At 52.2% G+C, this 18,053-nt stretch overlaps 1 protein-coding gene across 4 annotated transcripts in view; it reads right to left on the bottom strand.

Moving 5' to 3' along the window:
* SCAP (SREBF chaperone) overlaps positions 1–18,053 on the bottom strand; it is a 101,738-nt gene that overhangs the window by 24,801 nt on the left and 58,884 nt on the right. For all 4 annotated transcript variants that reach the window (XM_034759726.1, XM_034759725.1, XM_034759727.1 and 1 more), the window contains 6 exons: positions 15,780–15,909; positions 13,609–13,766; positions 9,895–10,115; positions 8,653–8,758; positions 7,483–7,655; positions 6,651–6,777 (listed from right to left, as the gene is read on the bottom strand). In XM_034759726.1, coding sequence (XP_034615617.1) covers positions 6,651–6,777; positions 7,483–7,655; positions 8,653–8,758; positions 9,895–10,115; positions 13,609–13,766; positions 15,780–15,909 — 915 coding nt within the window. The remainder of the gene's footprint in view (positions 1–6,650; positions 6,778–7,482; positions 7,656–8,652; positions 8,759–9,894; positions 10,116–13,608; positions 13,767–15,779; positions 15,910–18,053) is intronic.

Here is an 18,053-nt window from a genome sequence, read left to right as displayed (position 1 = left end):
CTCTGCTCACTGTGGGGGAACTCCCTGGAGCGAGCCTGTGCTGAGAGCGCAGGAGAAGCTGTGCAGGACAGTGCGAGGCAGATGGAGGCCGACGGAAGAGGACAACCTGGCCTATCCTACAGGAGGGGGGGTCAAAGGAGGGGAGTGCCAGCTGGATGGGCACTGAAGGCCCAGCAGTGGGGTTTCCTAACACCGACTTTCCCGCTGCTGAACGAAATCCCTTCAGCCTGTCTGGTGTCACTCTGCGGTGATCTGCGAGTGCTGCTGAACTCCCGTGGCCCTGGAGACTGAATCCCTCTGATCACAGACCAGCTGCAGCCTGCGCTGCACCGACTCGCTCTGCCCTGCCCGAGTCTCCCGGCTGCACTGGAGGGGTCATACCCGAGCCTCTCTGCTCAGCCTATCAGCTAGCCCTCTGGGGGGATAGGTGTGCAGCGACATGGACATCCAGAGCTCACCACTCCTTTCCCACAGTGAGTGCTGGCCTTTGGTCACCGGCCAGGCGTGGAACTAGTGACCTAGAGTGAAAGGCTCCATGGCCCATGAGCCCACCGGTCCCCCTTGCGGCCTTTCTAAAGGCCGGTAACAGCATGAAACTCCAGTGCCCTGACCCAGCTCCAGCATGAGCAATTACAATCTGCCTGTCTAGTGAGGAAAGACATCAGCTTCTGGGAAGATTTCTATCTTCCCCTCCGCACTAGGGTGCCTAGACAGCTACCACGGTGGGCTGGGAACAGGGGGGGCAGCGCAAGGAACCAATGACACAATACTGATCACGAGTGTCGCTGCACGACAGCAGGCAGTAGCATCCCGGCAGAGGAGAGTTTTGAGGCTGGGCTGGAGGGAGGACAATGAGTTCGTTTTTCCAAAACAACAAGACTTTCCCTGGCCCCTGCTGGGGCTCCTGTCACCCCTCCCTCCTACCGCCACTAGTCTCTGGGCTGCTCACAGCGGCCGGGCGGGCTCTGTTCAGGGGAAGCAATCAGCTGCTCCAAGCATAGGGCCAGTACCCAGGATTTGCTGAGCATGGCAGGTTCCAGGTACCTCTCCGCCACCACCAGCCAGACTCATTCACAGACATTGATCTCTCTCGTGGGGGCTCAGAAGTCCGTGCCCCAGAAGCGACCGCTGCATTACGAACACTGGGCTTGTGTGGCACGGAAAGGGGTGGGCAGGACAGGGAGCCGAGACGGAAACTCTTCTCCGTGGCGAAGCTGAGGCAGGCAGGATGGCTAAGCGACGGGGCTGGAGGAAAAGCAATCTGGGGGGAGGGGTAGCTCAGGGGTTTGAGCACTGGCCTGCTAAACCCAGGGTTGTGAGTTCAATTCTTGAGGGGGCCATTTAGGGATCTGGGGCAAAAATCTGTCAGGGGATTGGTCCTGCTTTGAGCAGGGGGTTGGACTAGATGACCTCCTGACATTCTATGTGTGGAGCCCAAAGGACCAAGTGCTGCCCTCAGTTACCCATAAGAAGCTGCCACTGGCTTCAGCGGGAGCCACACACGTGTAACTAAGGGCAGAACGGCTTCCTCCTGTCATCCTCCTCCCCCCTGCAAGGTCAAACGCTGCATTTAGGGAACCGACAAGTCTGGCACGGACGGCAGCTCTGCTATCTCACTCCAACTGATCCATTAAACAAACACGGCAAGAGGAAGCCGCACCGGGTCCTTTTCCAAACAAGAGCAAAGCCACAACCCTCTCCCTGGGCTGCCCGGCGGTGCTGGCTGCTCTCACGGAAGCTGCCAGCGAATGGAAGTGCGGCAAGCATGGCGACTGAGCTCCCAAGTAGCAGTGGCGTGATCCAAAGGGCCCCGGCCCATTGGCCAATGAGTTGTGCCAGGAGAGGAGGACGCTGCACTCACACCAGATCAGCTGAGCGAGCCGCAGGGGCACGTCCGTAGTGTGAAGGTCACGGTGCGGGAATCACACAGGCACTGGCTAATGCCCTCTCAATGGTTGCATAAGAAAGTGATGCAAGTATTAAACGGGGGGGAGGGAGTGGGGGAGAAAGGTGCAGGGTCTCCATAAGCCTCTATCTATCATGACATAGCTACCCAGTAAATGGGGGGAGGGGGTTGTATAACATTTCCTCTAGTGCGTTCTCCCCTCCCCCTTTGTCCACACCCCCAATGCAGAACCATAGCCCCCACTACAAGCTACACCTCCATTCTGCAGCCAGGCCCCCTGGATTCTGTGGCACCCCAGACTGGAAACTGGGGGGCAGCTCCATTGTAAAGTGCAGGTTTTATTGCATTCGTTAGAAAAGCGGAGGAGGCACTCAGCTCCTGCGTTATTGAGCTCCCCAGTGAATCCCATTTACTCTATGCTGGCCCCACTTTTGCTGTTTCTCAACATGCTGCCGAGTTTTGCATCAACATCACATAACTCCGTCACAGAAGCTGCCAAGGGGAAGCAGAAGGTTGTAGCAGTTGAGTAGGGATAGCTGGGACTTCGCCCATCTGGAAAGCCTTGGGAAGCAGTGTAAGACGATGGGAGAAGCACATGAGCTGTGTTTCTGCTAAAAGGATCAGCAGTTAAACAGCAAACACTGGCAATTTTAACAGTTACCATCTTCAGCACGTCAGAGTCAACAACAAATTGAAATGAACTGGGCCCTTCACAGCTCTCAGAGCCTTGTTCCAGGTTGCCTGCAGATTTCCCTGCTCAGTTCAATTCAGGTCACGCTTTTCTGGTTATCTTCACACCATAAGGGTTAGAACTATCTTTTGTTTAATTAAAGCTCTGATTCTAGAGCAGACACTGTGTCTGGAGGTGGATTCTGTGGCAAATTCCATGTCTGAAGAATCACAAACGACAAGCAGCCTTGCAGATAACGGAGAGGGAAAAGGGCTGGAAAACAGCTGTGTTGTCACTTTCTCTCTTAATGTTTGTAACATGACCAGGGGAAAAGTTAATCCGAATTGTCACAGATCCCTAAAACATCCCCTCAAGCCCGCTTTATAGCCTCCTCTGGATGTTCTACGCGGCTAGAGACGGCTGTCTCTTTAGAAGTCTGCAGTCACACCACCTCGGGCTGTGGTCTTGACGGATCTCACAAGCCAAGCTGGGCCAGTACTGGGAAAGGAGACTTCCCAGGAGGAAACCTCCCAGAAATGCTACTGGGGATTCAGTCGGAGGCGCTCATTCCTCGGACTCTGGACTAGACAGTTACACCAGCATGTTGTTACAGATGCTGTCTTCAGATAAGTCCCAGACCCTAGCCAGTCATGGTTTGTCTTAAAGATCTCAGCATTTTTTTCCCCAACAAAGGTGTTAGCCCTGGTATCCTGGCCTAATTCAAACTCAAACAATTATATTTTGCCTGCCTACAGTCCCTTTGCAGTTTCAGCTGGATATAGTACTCTCTTCACTTCCTGGCCAAAGCTGCCATGTAGGAACTGCATTTCACTGGTGAAACAAATACACATACCCAGAGATCACTTCTGGGCAACTTCCTGTCGAAAGAGACCGCCTCAAGAATCCTCCAGTCCAGCAAGTACAGCTCGGCTCATCTTTATTAGAAGACCCTGCCATTAACCAGCCAAATTCTGTTAGTCCCCTGACCCAGGGCCGTGGGTGAAAAAAGCTCTATGGGATGGAAAGTGCTGGAGAGAGAGAAAGAGAGAGAGAGAGAGAGAGTGACAGACAAGAGACGTCTGCTGTGCGGCAGCCCTGCACAGAATGTAACTAGCGAATGTTTGTTGTGTGGATTCTACGATAAACCTTCAAGGTCATTGGTAGGTAGTGGAAACGAGAGAGACAAAACTCAAACCCTCTCATCAGCCATGTGCTTGTTAGCCAGCGGCCCCCACTGCTTCAGAAGGTACAAACTGATCACCACGCTGCAGGCTCGCAGATGAAACAGATCACTGAGCTATAGAGCTGTCAGGACGTTTAATACTGTACATGAGTAAGAATTTCAAATCCAAGGAGACACCAGCTTCTCTTGAAACAAGGGCTGGGCGTGTGCTGCACAAACACAAGCTGTTTGCCTCCTACAACCAAACCATACAAATACAAGTTCAACAGTCCCCATCCGTGCTGAGACACTGCGAAGGATACTGCTGTTACTGTCTGCCACAATGAGGCAATCACCGAGAAAGGGACTGAAACAGGAACAGGGCTGGGGGGGGGGCGAAGGGGTGCCATGCTTATGCATCTATCGAGGCATTTATCCTGAGCTCAGCACCTTGATGTCAGAAGGTGCTGCATTAGGGTCTGCTCCATCACCCAAAGAAGCCAATGGAAACACTCCCATTGCTTCCTGGTTTCTGGAAAACATTCAGGGAGATGCCCAGTGATTAGAGCAAGGGGGCTCCCAGACTCTCCTCCCGGCTTTGCCAGTGACTCTTTCGGACCCCTGGGGCATGTCAGTTCACTCCCTGTGCTTTGGTTTTCTGATCTGTAAAGCAGGGATTATGCCTCCCTCCTATTATTATTCTAGCTCATTAATATTTGCACAATGTGCCTTGAGATCCTCAGATGAAAGCTGCCCTAGCAGGGCAAAGAGTGCTGATAATCTATGGCTGGTATATAGAATGGCTATTAGCCAGGCTGGGCAGGGGTGGTGTCCCTAGCCTCTGTTTGCCAGAAGCTGGGAATGGGCGACAGGGGATGGATGGTTACCTGTTCATTCCCTCCGGGGCACCTGGCATTGGCCACTGTCAGCAGACAGGATACTGGGCTAGATGGGCCTTTGGTCTGACCCAGTGTGGCTGTTCTTATGTAATCCTAGGATCTGTGTACTGCCCTCCAAACAGCATGCTTCATGACAGTACTGTACAAAACCACAGCGCTAGAGACCTGGAATAAGTAAAGGCTCTACTAAAACTCTCCCCTCCAGTAACCCTGCTGCAGAAACAGGTCACGTGAAAGCTTGACCAAACAAACAGGGCTGACACGGCATCCTGAAGCTGGCCAAACACAAGCTCCGGCACACTGCCAGAGGGTGCAGGTTCCCCCGAGGACACCTCGCCACCAGGCCTGGAAAGCTACCCCTCATGATCAGCAGGAAGGGAACCCCAGCAGATGGTAAGGGTCCAAAGGGACACAGGGAGAGGTGATCTCTCAGGTAGCTGGCTCTCAACCCACCCCTGCCTGTCCACACCGCTTCCATCTCACCCAGACCAAGCCAGCTGGCTCCCATCACGTCCCCGCCTCTGACAGGTGCTGGGAAAGGAGAGACCAGAGCATCAGCGCTTGATGAAAGGAAGAGAGATCCTACTGCCTTTCAAATACTGAAGGGTCCAAGTGCCTCTCTATCTCCCCTTGCAGCCCTATGCATATGGGATACAAGATGGATCCCTGTGGGACCCCTCCCTGTGAGAGCCCTTGAGAGAGAGGAGTCTATGCCCATAACCTCCATCTGGCATCTGTCCAAGGAGGAGTTAACCTGGGGAAGGACCTCACCTAGCCACTCCCACAAGAGGCCAACAAAACCACCCTGCTCAGAGAGATCGGGGGCTGCCACCAGACCTAACAAGATGGGTTACATGTGTCCCCCGCAGGAGGACCCCATCCTCCGTCCCTCGCAGTCAGGTCTCTGTGGTAAGCCTACCTTTGAAACCAGACTGTGGGGGTCAGGAGTAGGCAGGGAGTCAAGAGGTGCCGGCGGCTGCTCCAGCATGAAGAGCGGGTGCGAGAATGGGCCACAGCGTACCAGGCTGTTATCATCACGAGCGAAGCAGAAGAAATGAGTTCTGAGTGCAGTGAGGCCCGTGAGCCTTCTTAGCTCTTGTGGGAGAAAGTTCCTCAGGCGAGAGCTGGCTCCTGAGAGTTCTGTCTCCTGCGCTCCCCAGCCTCCCCCGTTGGCTGGCAGCGTCACTGGCCCAGGGGAACGCAGCTGGCAAGGGGGGTGGCTGTGCTGGAGGGAGAGGCGATCTCTCACGTGGCCTTCGACAGAGATCTTGACCTGGGTGCTGTGTTCAGTGGGAAGCCGATGGAGAGCGAGCACCTGGGTGATGCGCTCACAGGGCCCTGTGTTACTTAGCGGGAAGGCTGCTGAGCTTTGCGCCTGGTGGAACCTTTCCGGAGCATGCAGCTTCCCACCTCGGTACGGCCAAGTGCAGTACCCCAACCTGGAGGTCACCCAACGCCTGGAGCGAAACACACATGGACACTTCCCCACCCAAGGGGAGAGTCAATAATCCCCACCAGTGATGGCCCCAAAGCCTCCCTGCTAGTCCCCATCAGCCACGAGTGCTGTGTTCCTCCAACCTCACTGAGCAAAATGCAGAGAACCTCGGCCAGGGAAGGCAAAGACACACAACCTCCTGCCCTGGGCATCGGTCTGATTCAGGGCAGGCTTCCTCCCATCGGCATGCCAGCCATGGTGACTGGAGCAGGAAGGGGCTGCCTAGGTGCCAAGCTGCTGATGTTTAGGGAGAAAAGACGGATACTAATCCATCAGCAGTGAGGTGTGACGGATGTGCAGCAAAATGTCCCCATGAGGCCAGGAGCCATCCGGTTCATCAGTGTCCTGGGGAAGCAGGGCCAAGCAATGTGGAAAGTGATCAGCCAACGAAAGTGGGCATGGTTAGGAAATCCTCGATCCTGGACACAAAGGGCTAAGTAGCTGGCATCAGACAGGTTACCACCCACCCTCCCTTTGCCCCTTCTTTTAGCAGGAGGCTCTGATTTCTGGATACCTACCCTCCGTTGAGAGTAGGCGTCAGGCCAAACAGTGTGCACAGACCCACCGACATGAGCAGAGAACTGAGCACCGTCACAACCGCGGCCAGGGCCAAGCCCCATTTCGACTTCACCATGTCAATCTTCCCTGCGAGAGAGAACACGAGGCTCACGTCACTGGGGGAAAGCCAATGCCAACCCCCCGCTTCATGGGGAGTGGATCCGTGGGCTCATTCACTTCAACAGGCAGCGTGCTAGCCAGGGATGGTAGAGGTGGGTTCAAGGCCTCGGGCGCCTGGCTGGTGCTGACCTAGCAGCACAGAACTAGAGAGGCACGCTCCAGCCAAAGGACACAGCAGAGAGCAACGCAGGGGTGGGCCACAGACTCTCATTCCAGCTACAGGACGGCCCAGGGATGTGTGAAAGGAGCATACGTAACCTCCCATCAGTGGCAGGTCCTGACGGCACAACCGCAGACTGTATGTGGGATCTTTCTAGCCGTGGGCTGGTCCCCCAGGAGAAGCGGGGCATGTGCCATCACATGGGGCATTTAGAACTGAACAGGTCAGAGCCCTGTAGGATACGCCCCAGGGAACAACCCTGCACTGGCTCAGGGAATGGAATAGCTGAAACCTAATAGGGCCTCGTCCCCTCCACGTCCTAGTTCTATGTCCCAGTGGGATTTCAGCTTCACCTGGCTGCAGGAGTGATAGGAGACTGCAGCACTGAAGATAGGTGCTTTGCCCTCCCTACACGTGGGGCAGGGTGTACTGCGCCATCGGGCCCCTGGGGCCCCCTCTGCTGTGAAGCCCATGGACGGGGCGCTCGCCCTCCCTGCTCCCCACAAACCTACGTGTGGAGAAGTAGATGTAAGCAAAGAGGATGATGTAGGTGGTGACAAGGGGGATCAGCTCAGCGATGCCGATCTCCTCTTTGAAGTGGACGTGGACAACGTGCTCCTCCCGCAGGGTGCAGTTGGGGCTAGGGTGCAGCAGCTTCAGCCGGGAGCGGAGGCTGGTGAGGAACCTGGCACGGGAGAAAGGCAGAAGGACGTGACCCTGGTGCTGTGCTGTGCACCTAACACCCCCCTCAGAGGAGGGCCCAGGGGCTGCAGCCAGCTGGGAACATGGCTCTATAGATTTATGCAATGTTCGGCAACCAAGAGCAAGGCCAGCTCTGCCTGTCTCGGTTTTGCACCTCATTCCTCGCCAGTGTATCACCAAGTTCCCCTGAGATCTACAGCGTTCCTGCGGAGGATTCAGGGAGGGGAGCTGCAAGACCTCATTAAAGGTGTTTAGAGAAGGGGGTTGGGGTTTACCAAGAACTCTGGCTCTGGGGGATGGCGCGTGCTGTAGGTTCAAACACGTTTCCTGTTGCAGGTGTTTGGTAAGTAGTGCTGATGAATGATGCTAATGGACAGGCCTGGAGACGGGAGGCTTCTCTCCCCCACGCACGGCATGGGCAGCAGCAGGGCAAACTTCCACCGGCCGGCCTGCCAGGCTGCCCTGGGAGAACCACACGGAGGAGGGAGACTCTCTAGTCCCATTGAGTCCAGGCCCTCTCTGATGAGACGGCCAACAAGGGAGCCAGTTACTGCCAACCAGGATGGTGCTCACTGGGATGCAGAAGCCCATCCATCAGGAGCTGGACTGAAGCAAACTCCCCAGGCCAACCAACTGCCACCAGGAAGGCAACGACGCCACTTACTACAAATATGTGTTGAAAAGACGACTGTGATTGTGTGCAGGGGCAGCCATCAGCAGAAGAATGCTGGGGTGTACTGGGTTTTTTTAAAGCGACAGTGCTGTGTGTCTAGTGGAGACGGACAACTTTATACTGATGATGATAATACTCAGTGCTTCTATAGTGCCTTCCCTCTGAGGATCTGACCGTGCTCTGCACAGCTCTATCCAGAACAGTGAAAGGACAAATAAGGAGAACCAACCAGCTTCCCAGGAGATGAAGACGGGAGCCCAACAGGCAGGTGACCTGACATGGGAGTAGCAGAGCCAAAGCGCCTTACCTGGAATCATATCGCTGGAGAGCTAGAGTGACAGTGTAGGACACCACCCGCTTCCTGTTGTACAGGTTCACGCCGCTGTACTTCCCCGGGACTCCGAACAAGAGATCTGCAAACGCAATGGGAGCAAAACACCATGAGCCTGGACAAAGGTCACTGAGGGACGATGCATGGTGTTCATCACCAGATAGGCCAGGATGTTGGAGAACCACGGCCCACCTTATTACAGGGGCTGCCAGGTCCCCACAGAGCAAGCAGGGCCTTTGCCTTCCAGGGCTCCCCCAACCCCATGTCCCTACCACCACACACAGTAAAATGGAACTTCAGTCACCTGCCTTGGGAGAGAGCAAAGACTGAGTGAGGTTTGCAGCTGTGGTGTTTTGAGGTTGTGCTCAGAGGGTTAAGCCTGGCCTCCTCTACTCAATCTAACTAGTACAGCAGCACATTCTCTGGGCGTGTGCGTTTGTGTGTGTGTTCGTTTTCTGCTTGGGAGAAGGTAAGGTCCCCGGGGACGGAGTCCTGTCTTCCTTTGGGGTGTTATAGTGCTGACCACATTCTGGGTCCTGAACTGGGAAACCTTTTAATCAACAAGTCTCAAGGCTCCAATGCCCTCTTGAGGCAGGAGGGATTACAGGGGTCCTGACCTCAATTGGATCCCCTTATACAGAAAGGAGTGAACAATCCTCTAACTCTGTGGAACCAGGGAGCAGCATGACTTCAGACATGGCCAGATTCCTTATTCTAATTAAAGCAAGAGACTTTCATTGGCACCAGAAGCCCACTTGAGGATGAGCCCCGTAGGTTACTCCAGGCAACGATCAATGAAAGGACAAGAGGGAGCACTATGAACATTCACTCCTCACCTATGACAATCCCCCCACCCCCCGCCTTTAGGCAGCGCAGCCGGTGCTGTTCTCAGAGCAACCAGAAAGAGACAGGATGGGAGAAAGCAGCATGGTTAGATCTAAGGGTGTGGGGGGGTTACTGGCTATACACAGATGTTCTCTCTCTCCCCACAGGCAGCAGGCTGATGGGGTTAGAACACCCACTTTTCACCTCTGGAGGGCTGGGTCCAAATCCAACTTAAAACCCTGGGTCTGGTGGTCTCATCCCAGGCTCTGTGTGAAGTAAAAACCACTACTCGATTTGGCTTTACTGGCAATCGGCTCAGGAGAGACCTGGGACTGGAACAGCAGAGCAGGGATAAGGCACTTCTCCCAGCATCTGCACCACTCAGCCGCCTACCTTTGAGGGTAGCTGATGTCTGCAGTGTCTTTGGTTCGTGCTGGTGGATAGTTTTGATGATGTCAGGGTCAGAATTAAAGCGCTCTCGGTCATTCTGCCAGAAGTTCCCTGGAGACAGCAGGAGGCAGCCATGTTCAGGTAGCAGGTCTCGCAGCTTCTTTAAGCTGGGCAGGAGGTCTGTCACCTGAAGGCAGACTTCCTCCAAACTTCTGATCCCAGAACTGAAAGACAGGTAGAGACCAGAAGCTGCAGCGTGTGTTATGATATTCACAGGCAGCTCATCTCAGAAAGGCAACGCACCCATGCACTCCTGAGCTCTAATTCTCGCTCACGACATGGCTTGTGAACGCACGATTTCAAAAGTCTTTACTGATTCTGGGGGCCTCAGTTCTCAGCACCCATCTTAAGACTCTCAGGTCCTCATTGTCAGAAGTGCTGGGCACCTGCAGGTAACTAGCTTTAGCTGGAGTTATGCATGTTCAGCGCTTCTAAAATCAAACCCAAGGAGTGGAAACTCTTGAAAATTGGGCCTCAACCTCTCTGCCTCCTTCCTTCTCCATTCGCTAATGGGGGATGATAATACAACCCTCCCTCAGTATTTCCCGCATGGATTAGTTAGGGATCACACAGGCTCTGAAGTGTGTGAAGGACACAGCAGGAGTAAAACTGTTCAGCACAAGCAACTCAGCAAAATCTTCCCCAAGCTCCTCTGCGGTGCACAGCGAAGGGAATGCCCCCAGCCGTATGAACTTGTGGGCAGCAGCGCCGCCCTGCAAGTGATACATGGCTTGGATGGATTGGCGTTTCCAAACTGCAGGCACAAGCCTGCAGCCCTTGCTTACGGGACTCTCTTCACAGGAGTACAGGCTGCAAGTCCAGGCCTCAATTTCAGAGCACCTGTCCCAGCATTGCAAAGTGCTGCTCTCCCCGTGGGTAAAGCTGTGTGAACTCATGTTAACGTCCGGCTGACACTAACATTCACAATAAAGTGATGCATGTTATAGAAGTTCAAGCCTTGCTTTCTATGCTTACACAATCCTTTGATACCCACTAACAAATCAGATACGCATCTGACTTGACCCAGCCTGGGAACACTGGCACTTGTCCGAGTGTGCAAGGCCCAGTGGCAGACTGGCTGCCAAGGCCAGGGTTGGCTAGCATTGCCCAAAAAGAGAGCACTACCTCCTTGTGAGTGAGCACAGACAAGGCAATTGGCAGGATCTAGCATAAAATCCATGTCCAGCCGCAGAGCCACACAGCAAAATCGAGGCTTTCACTTCAGAAAAAATGACATTTCTAGTCCTCCTGGAGGCAAAGACAACCTTCTGCATGGGCACTGACGTAGTGAGGCCTGCCTGAGTCTGCAGAGAGTTTGGAACAGGTCTGGAAGAGGTCAGAACTCTGCTCTGTCCCCTCAGTCAGGCAATTGACCCTGAAACCTAATGGTGACGGAGTTCTTGTCAACAGTATCCACTCTGTCATCCCGGATCAGTTTAGCAGGTATATATGGCTCACATGCTTCTCTCTAATGCCAGATGCAGTGACAGAGATTGGGACAGGGGGCAATGGAATGGCTAGCACGGAGCACATGGAGCCTTGTTTCATTTCCATGCAGCGTGGCTACCCATCAAGGACGTGGTCACAGTAATCAGAGATACCGTGCACACCAGGAGGAGACGGTTTATATCTTGCCACTGACGAATGTGCGGCTTCACCAGATAGTGATCCACACATATGTGATAAAAGGGCAGCTGAACCGAAGACAAACACTGTGTAGCAAGGACATCAGCCCAAGGTTGTGACTGGAAGGCTATCGAAAGCTCTTTCTGAACACAGCACAGGCAGCTTCTCTGGCACATAAAAATGTAAGAACATAAGAACAGCCACACTGGGTCAGATCAAAGATCCATCTAGCCCAGTATCCTGTCTTCTGACAGTAGCTAATGCCTGATGCCCCAGAGGGAATAAACAGAACAGGTGATCATCAAGTGATCCATTCCCTGTCGCCCATTCCCAGCTTCTGGCAAACAGAGGCTAAGGACACCCTCCCTGTCCATCCTGGCTAATAGCCATTGATGGACCTATCCTCCATGAACTTATCTAGTTCTTTTTTGAACCCTGTTTTAGTCTTGGCCTTCACAACATCCTCCGGCAAGGAGTTCCACAGGCTGACTGTGCATTGTGTGAAAAAATACCTCCTTTTGTTTTAAATCTGCTGTCTATTAATTTCATTTGGTGGCCCCTAGTTCATGTGTTATGAGAAGGAGTAAATAACACTTCCTTATTTACTTTCTCCACACCAGTCATGATTTTATAGACCTCTATCATATCTCCCCTTAGTCGTCTCTTTTCCAAGCTGGAAAGTCCCAATCTCTCCTCATATGGAAGCTGTTCCATACCCCTAATCATTTTTGTTGCCCTTTTCTGTACCTTTTCCAATTCCAATACATCTTTTTTGAGATGCGGTGACCACATCTGCACGCAGTATTCAAGATGTGGGCATACCATGGATTTATATAAAAGCAATATGATATTTTATGTCTAATTATCTATCCCTTTCTTAATGATTCCCAACATTTTGTTTGCTTTTTTGACTGCCGCTTCACATTGTGTGGATGTTTTCAGAGAACTATCCACAATGACTCCAAGATCTCTTTCTTGAGTGGTAACAGCTAATTTAGACCCTGTCATTTTATGTGTATAGTTGGGATTATGTTTTCCAATGTGCATTACTTTGTATTTATCAACACTGAATTTCATCTGCCATTTTGTTGCCCAGTCACCCAGTTTTGTGAGATTCCTTTGTAACTCTTTGCAGTCTGCTTTGGAATTAACTAACTTATTTGGGTATAAGCTTTCGTGGGTAAAAAACCTCACTTCTTCATATGCCGATACATTGGTGAGGCATGATTTCCCTTTACAAAAACATGTTGACTCTTCCCCAACAAATCGTGTTCATCTGTGTGTCTGATAATTCTGTTCTTTATTATAGTTTCAACCAGTTCATCTGGTACTGAAATTAGGCCTACCGGCCTGTAATTGCCGGGATCGCCTCTGGAGCCTTTTTAAAAACTTGGCGTCACATTAGCTATCCTCCAGTCATCTGGTACAGAAACTGATGTAAATGATAGGTTACATACCACAATTAGTAGTTCTGCAGTTTCACATTTGAGTTCCTTTAGAACTCTTGGGTAAGTACCATTTGGTTCTGGTGACTTATTAGTGTTTAGTGTATCGATTTGTTTCAAAACCTTTTCTAATGACACCTCGATCTGGGACAGTCCTCAGATTTGTCACTTGAAAAGAATGGCTCAGGTTTTGGAGTCTCCTTCCCATCCTCAGCTGTGAAGACCAATGTAAAGAATTCATTTAGCTTCTTTGCAATGGCCTGATTGTCTGAGAGTGCTGCTTTAGCATCTCGATCGTCCAATGGCCACTGGTTGTTTAGCAGGCTTCCTGCTTCTGATGTATTTAAACAATTTTTTGCTATTCCTTTTTTGAGTAATACGAGCTTGTCGACACCAGGGTATGGAAAGGATGTGACATCATTTGCCATGAAGCCCACTTAGTTTCTTGCTTTCCTTATTTCCAGGAGTCTAAGGATTTCAATCCTGATGGCTAGACCCACAGAGCACTAGGTCAGAAGGGGGGTCAGTGTGGCAGGCCCAGTTCGGTATCCGGACTCTCTAGATACTCTAATCAATGGGCATTTACCTGTCTCGCAGGGCGTGGTTTCTGATCTCCTCCACTAGCTGGAAGACGCGGGAGAGCGGCGAGCGGAACACGTCCACAGCGAGGAAGTTCTTGTGCCATGGCGAGACCGTGGCTTTCACCAAGATCTGCTGGATGTAGGCCACGGGAGGGCCCAGGTACTGTGGGGAAAGCGGGGGTAGAGAGAGAGGTGACCTTCTGGAGACAGCGGAGTCTGCAAGCCTGTGGAGTGAGCGGGGATCTCTCCTGCAAACCCTACAGCATCAACCCCTAAGCCTTCCTTCTTGCAGTCCCCTCTTTTGTGATGGATGGCGGACGGGTGCCCCTCACATGCCCTCTTGTGCCACACCCAACCATGGCCTGTTTTCCTCCTCTCATTTTCTGGTTTCTTTCTAGCTTCATAGTTTTTATTCCCTTGCGTTCCCCCCTCACCTGGTAGCTCTCCCATTCCTTCCCGGCAGGCTGCACGCCGCTTTGGAGTGGGTGTGGCCTCTGGTGGCCACACCCTTCGTACTCTAGCAGCTGACCTGAGTGCCAGGGCTGAAGAGAAGCTTTCCTCAGCCAGCTGCAGCCGGAGCCTATAGCCCTGTACACGCGAGCTGCTTCTGGGGCTGGCTGCAGGAGCCTGGAGGAAGGCAGGTGGCTTCAGCCACAGCCAGAAGAGCAGGGACACCTTGATCTACCAGAAATGTTCATGCACTTGGCAGCCTCTGCTGAAGAGTGTAAAAGCAGGGGGCTGCAGGTCAGGCTTGAGGTGCCCTGACAGAGCTGTGACGCGCCAAGGACTAGGATACGCAGGGATCCCGCAGGTCAGGAGGGAAAGGCATTGCAGAGCTAGGCTGAGCGGGGGGAGGTTTTAGAACTGTCCCCAGCCTCCAGGAGAAGGGCTGTGGATACAGGCTGCTCATGCCAAAGAAAAGTCAAACTCTTCCCCGGTACATTCGGACACCAGCAGCATTGATTTGCATGATCCCTGCCGATACAAGAAACCCTTGGCTTCTACCCAAGTCAGTGTTAACCCTTTGTTCATGCCTCCACTGCCAGAACACAATGGGCTCATCACGCTGGGACAGTCACCCAGCTCCGAGTGTGGCTGCTTAACCTCAAATGGAAACCACTTGGTTTTGCCCTTAAGAAGTAGGCGTAAATGTTGGAGATGAGACCCGAACTGGCAGCAAATGGCTCCTAGTTACCGCGGACACTCCAGGCAGCTAGCCGAGCCGAAGGAGGGAACACACAGGATGTACTGAAGCGCTCAAGGCACAGGAACCGGGATGCACAGCCTTTCACCTCCAGGCCAGCAGTCTGATCCCAGCTCAGCTTGGCAGTGATGGGCCAGCCATTCCGTTCTGGTGGCTGGTCAGTGGAGTAGGAGTTGTGAACTGGTTGGTAGGTCAGAGACCAAATCCCCACAGACGGGGTACATCAGTAAGTGACCCCCTGATTGGTAGCATCTCCATGGATGACAGCAGCAATATGGACTGGCTAAGCTCTATTCTCATCCTTATGGGGGTGGGGGAGTCCCATGGCAGAGTTGAGGCATGCTAGCAGAGTATGGGGGGGGAGCTTGCCCTGTCACTGCCCGCGTTGTCCCTGTTGGAGGGGAAGAACTGAGACCTTTTGTCTCCTGAGCTGTCAATCCAGCCCCGGGGGCAAGGATCAGCGTTCATGTTGCGCTCCCCGTCAGTCCCTGGCCCAGGCTGGGGAAGCTAAGGCTGCAACCAGTGAACCAAATTCGGTGCTGAATCCTGGTCACGTGCCACCTGTGGCACATTGCACATACACTAAGAAGAATCCAGCACCTACCACTAGCACTAAATTGACTTAAAACAACTGAATAATAGTTGTGAAAAAATGCAGCAAACAAAATGCAACTCTTGACTCAGGATACAGTTCCCTGTCTCCCCTTGGACAGCAGGCTCCCGCTGAACACCGTTTGAAAGCTTTTACCCATCCACTCTGAAGGCCCAGAATTGGGTCTCCGGACAGCACTCGAGTCTAACGACAGGAGCACATTAGCCCTGAATTTAACAGCCAGGCGAGGTGCAGAAATTACAAGGCACTTCTTCAGTTCACTATATTAAGGTGCAAATAACACCAGAGTGAACTCCCCACCGCCCCCCGCTCTCTCTCTCAGGTGCGCGCACACACACACACACACGCAAAAGACCTACCCAATCAGGTCTCTCACTAGGATCTCCTTGCTGGTGGCCTGGCTCTGAAGAAGGTGGCGAGTAATCCTTCACCGGAGTGCTGTACTCCACAGGTCCTGTTCCAGGTAAGGGGAGCTTAAGCAGTGGGTAGCTAAGATTAAGACACAAGCAGGAAGAATTATACATTTAAGCAAGCCCACATTTTACTGCATGTCACACACTGACATGCACTGGACCCATCAGCCAACCTTGCCAAGGACAAGGAGATGTATGGGGAACTTTTTCCAGGTTACCAGTCTGAATCTGACCCAGCACAGTAATATCCAAAAGCTGATGCCCTCTGCTAGCCTCTCTCTCTGTGTCTACACGGGGATAACAAATATGCAGCTGGCTCACAGGTCTTGGACTCCGGGGCTGAAAAATGACCGTGTAGACACTTGGGCAAGGTCCCAGAGGTTGGGCTCCAGCCCAAGCCTGAACAGCCATTTTTAGCCCCACAAGCCTGAGGCAGCTGACATGGGTCGGCCTTGCCGTGGGGCTTTTATCCCCATGTAGACATACCCTCGGAGTTGGTGGCTTCAGTACAGTTCCTGTTAGATGGATTTGTGCATCCCTGCCAGCCCTTTAGTTGGCAGTCTTGGGGAGAACTCAAAGAATGACTGGGCCATGCAGCTGAACCACCCTCTGAACCGTCAAGCCATCTCCCCTGGGCGGGTGGGACAGCTGAAACGTAGTGAGGATGTGGAACTAGTGGAAGCAGATTTGTGTTTTTCCTTGGGGGGGGAGGTTACAGTCACGAGTGCTGCAGTTTTGCAGTTAGGGAGAGGACAGTTGAGCAGCTCGGCAGAGAGACAGCAGAAAAACTGAACTGCTTTTAAAGTCCTGAAAGTTAGCAGTGTCAGAGACAGATTAAGGTGCTCAGGCAGCCAGCTCTGGCTGGCTACTCCACAGTCTGTGAACCCTGAAAGCAGACACCTCTCACAGAGTAAGGATCCACCAAATGCACTTTGCATGGGCCACATTCCTGAATAACCAAGAGATGGTAACTACTTTTGATCACTCCTGATCCAAGCTGGATTCAAAAGGCCCCAGGTCTTTCCAAATAATTGACATCCAGCACCATCCCTGTAATTTTCCAGGGCTGGCACTCAAAGGCCTGTCTCCAGTGTGTTTTGAACCATATCTAACACTTGCCACAAACTTCACTGGTCTCGAAGGCACTGTTAATGGTGGATTCTGAGAAACCAGACCATGAAGTCATGTCATTCTTATTACCTTCTTGCCCCCTTGCAGCTGCAATTTTGGTGTGATTGTAGCAGCTGGTAACCTATTAACCCTTCATATTAGAGATTAATGCTTTATAACACTTGAAAGCTGAGAGGCCCAGCTTTCAGACAGTAGAGAACATTTTCTTTTTAGCTCTAGATATTTTTTAGGTTCTAAAATAATGTTAGAATTGAACTGGGGGGAAACACTTGAGCCAAAGGGTTGGGCCCCACCAATCCTAGAAGCTATTAAGACAGGATTCCCGGTTTTCCAGTGGCATACAGCCTGGCTCTGTAGCCTTGTTGGTTCACAATATATCAGATCTTGAATTTGTCACTGGTCCTTCAAACTACCAAAGCGTTTTATGGCAGTGATCCCAAGCGAACTATAAAGGTCCTGGACCAATGCCATTTTCAATCCCTGTAACGATTAGTGACACAGTAATCAATGCAATACCCACTTGGTTTATCCGTGGGTCTATTAAGAGTCTGGCAACACTGGAGGTTGCTAAGGCTCGAAGTTTCAGAGGGCAGGGCGAAGACAAGTGACAGATAGAAGATGAGGTTTGAAAAAAACCAGCAAATTGAAAGAGGACAAAGAGTGATGTGACTGGCTAAAGTGGGTCAGTTTTTCTGTTTTAATATTCCATACATTTTTAATCACTTGACAATACACAATGGCCAAGACACTAAAAGGTCTGACCCAGACTATGACAAGTGGATCAGGGGAGAAAGAAGTAAATACATGCTACAATGCATCGGGATGAGAACCTACAATACAGGCCACAATTTTGGAGACATAGTTGCAGCAACTATTTTTTTCTGGGATGTGATTACCTGCTTTTGTCCCTTTTCTACATAAGTCAGTGGTCCCCGAACTTTTTACCTCGCACCTCCCTTACCCCTAAACCCATCGCCCCCCACCCGAGCTGGGGTCGGGAGCAAGACCGCGACTCCGGGAGTGGGGGACGCGCACAGGGTAAGGGGGCTGAGGCTGGGGCCACAGCTGAAGGTGGGGGTGGAACTGGAA

Source organism: Trachemys scripta, chromosome 2 (genome assembly GCF_013100865.1).
Source record: "Trachemys scripta elegans isolate TJP31775 chromosome 2, CAS_Tse_1.0, whole genome shotgun sequence".
Classification (NCBI taxonomy): Eukaryota; Metazoa; Chordata; order Testudines; family Emydidae; genus Trachemys; species Trachemys scripta.
Note: the sequence above shows the minus strand (reverse complement) of the source record. Positions and strands in the feature narration are given on the sequence as shown.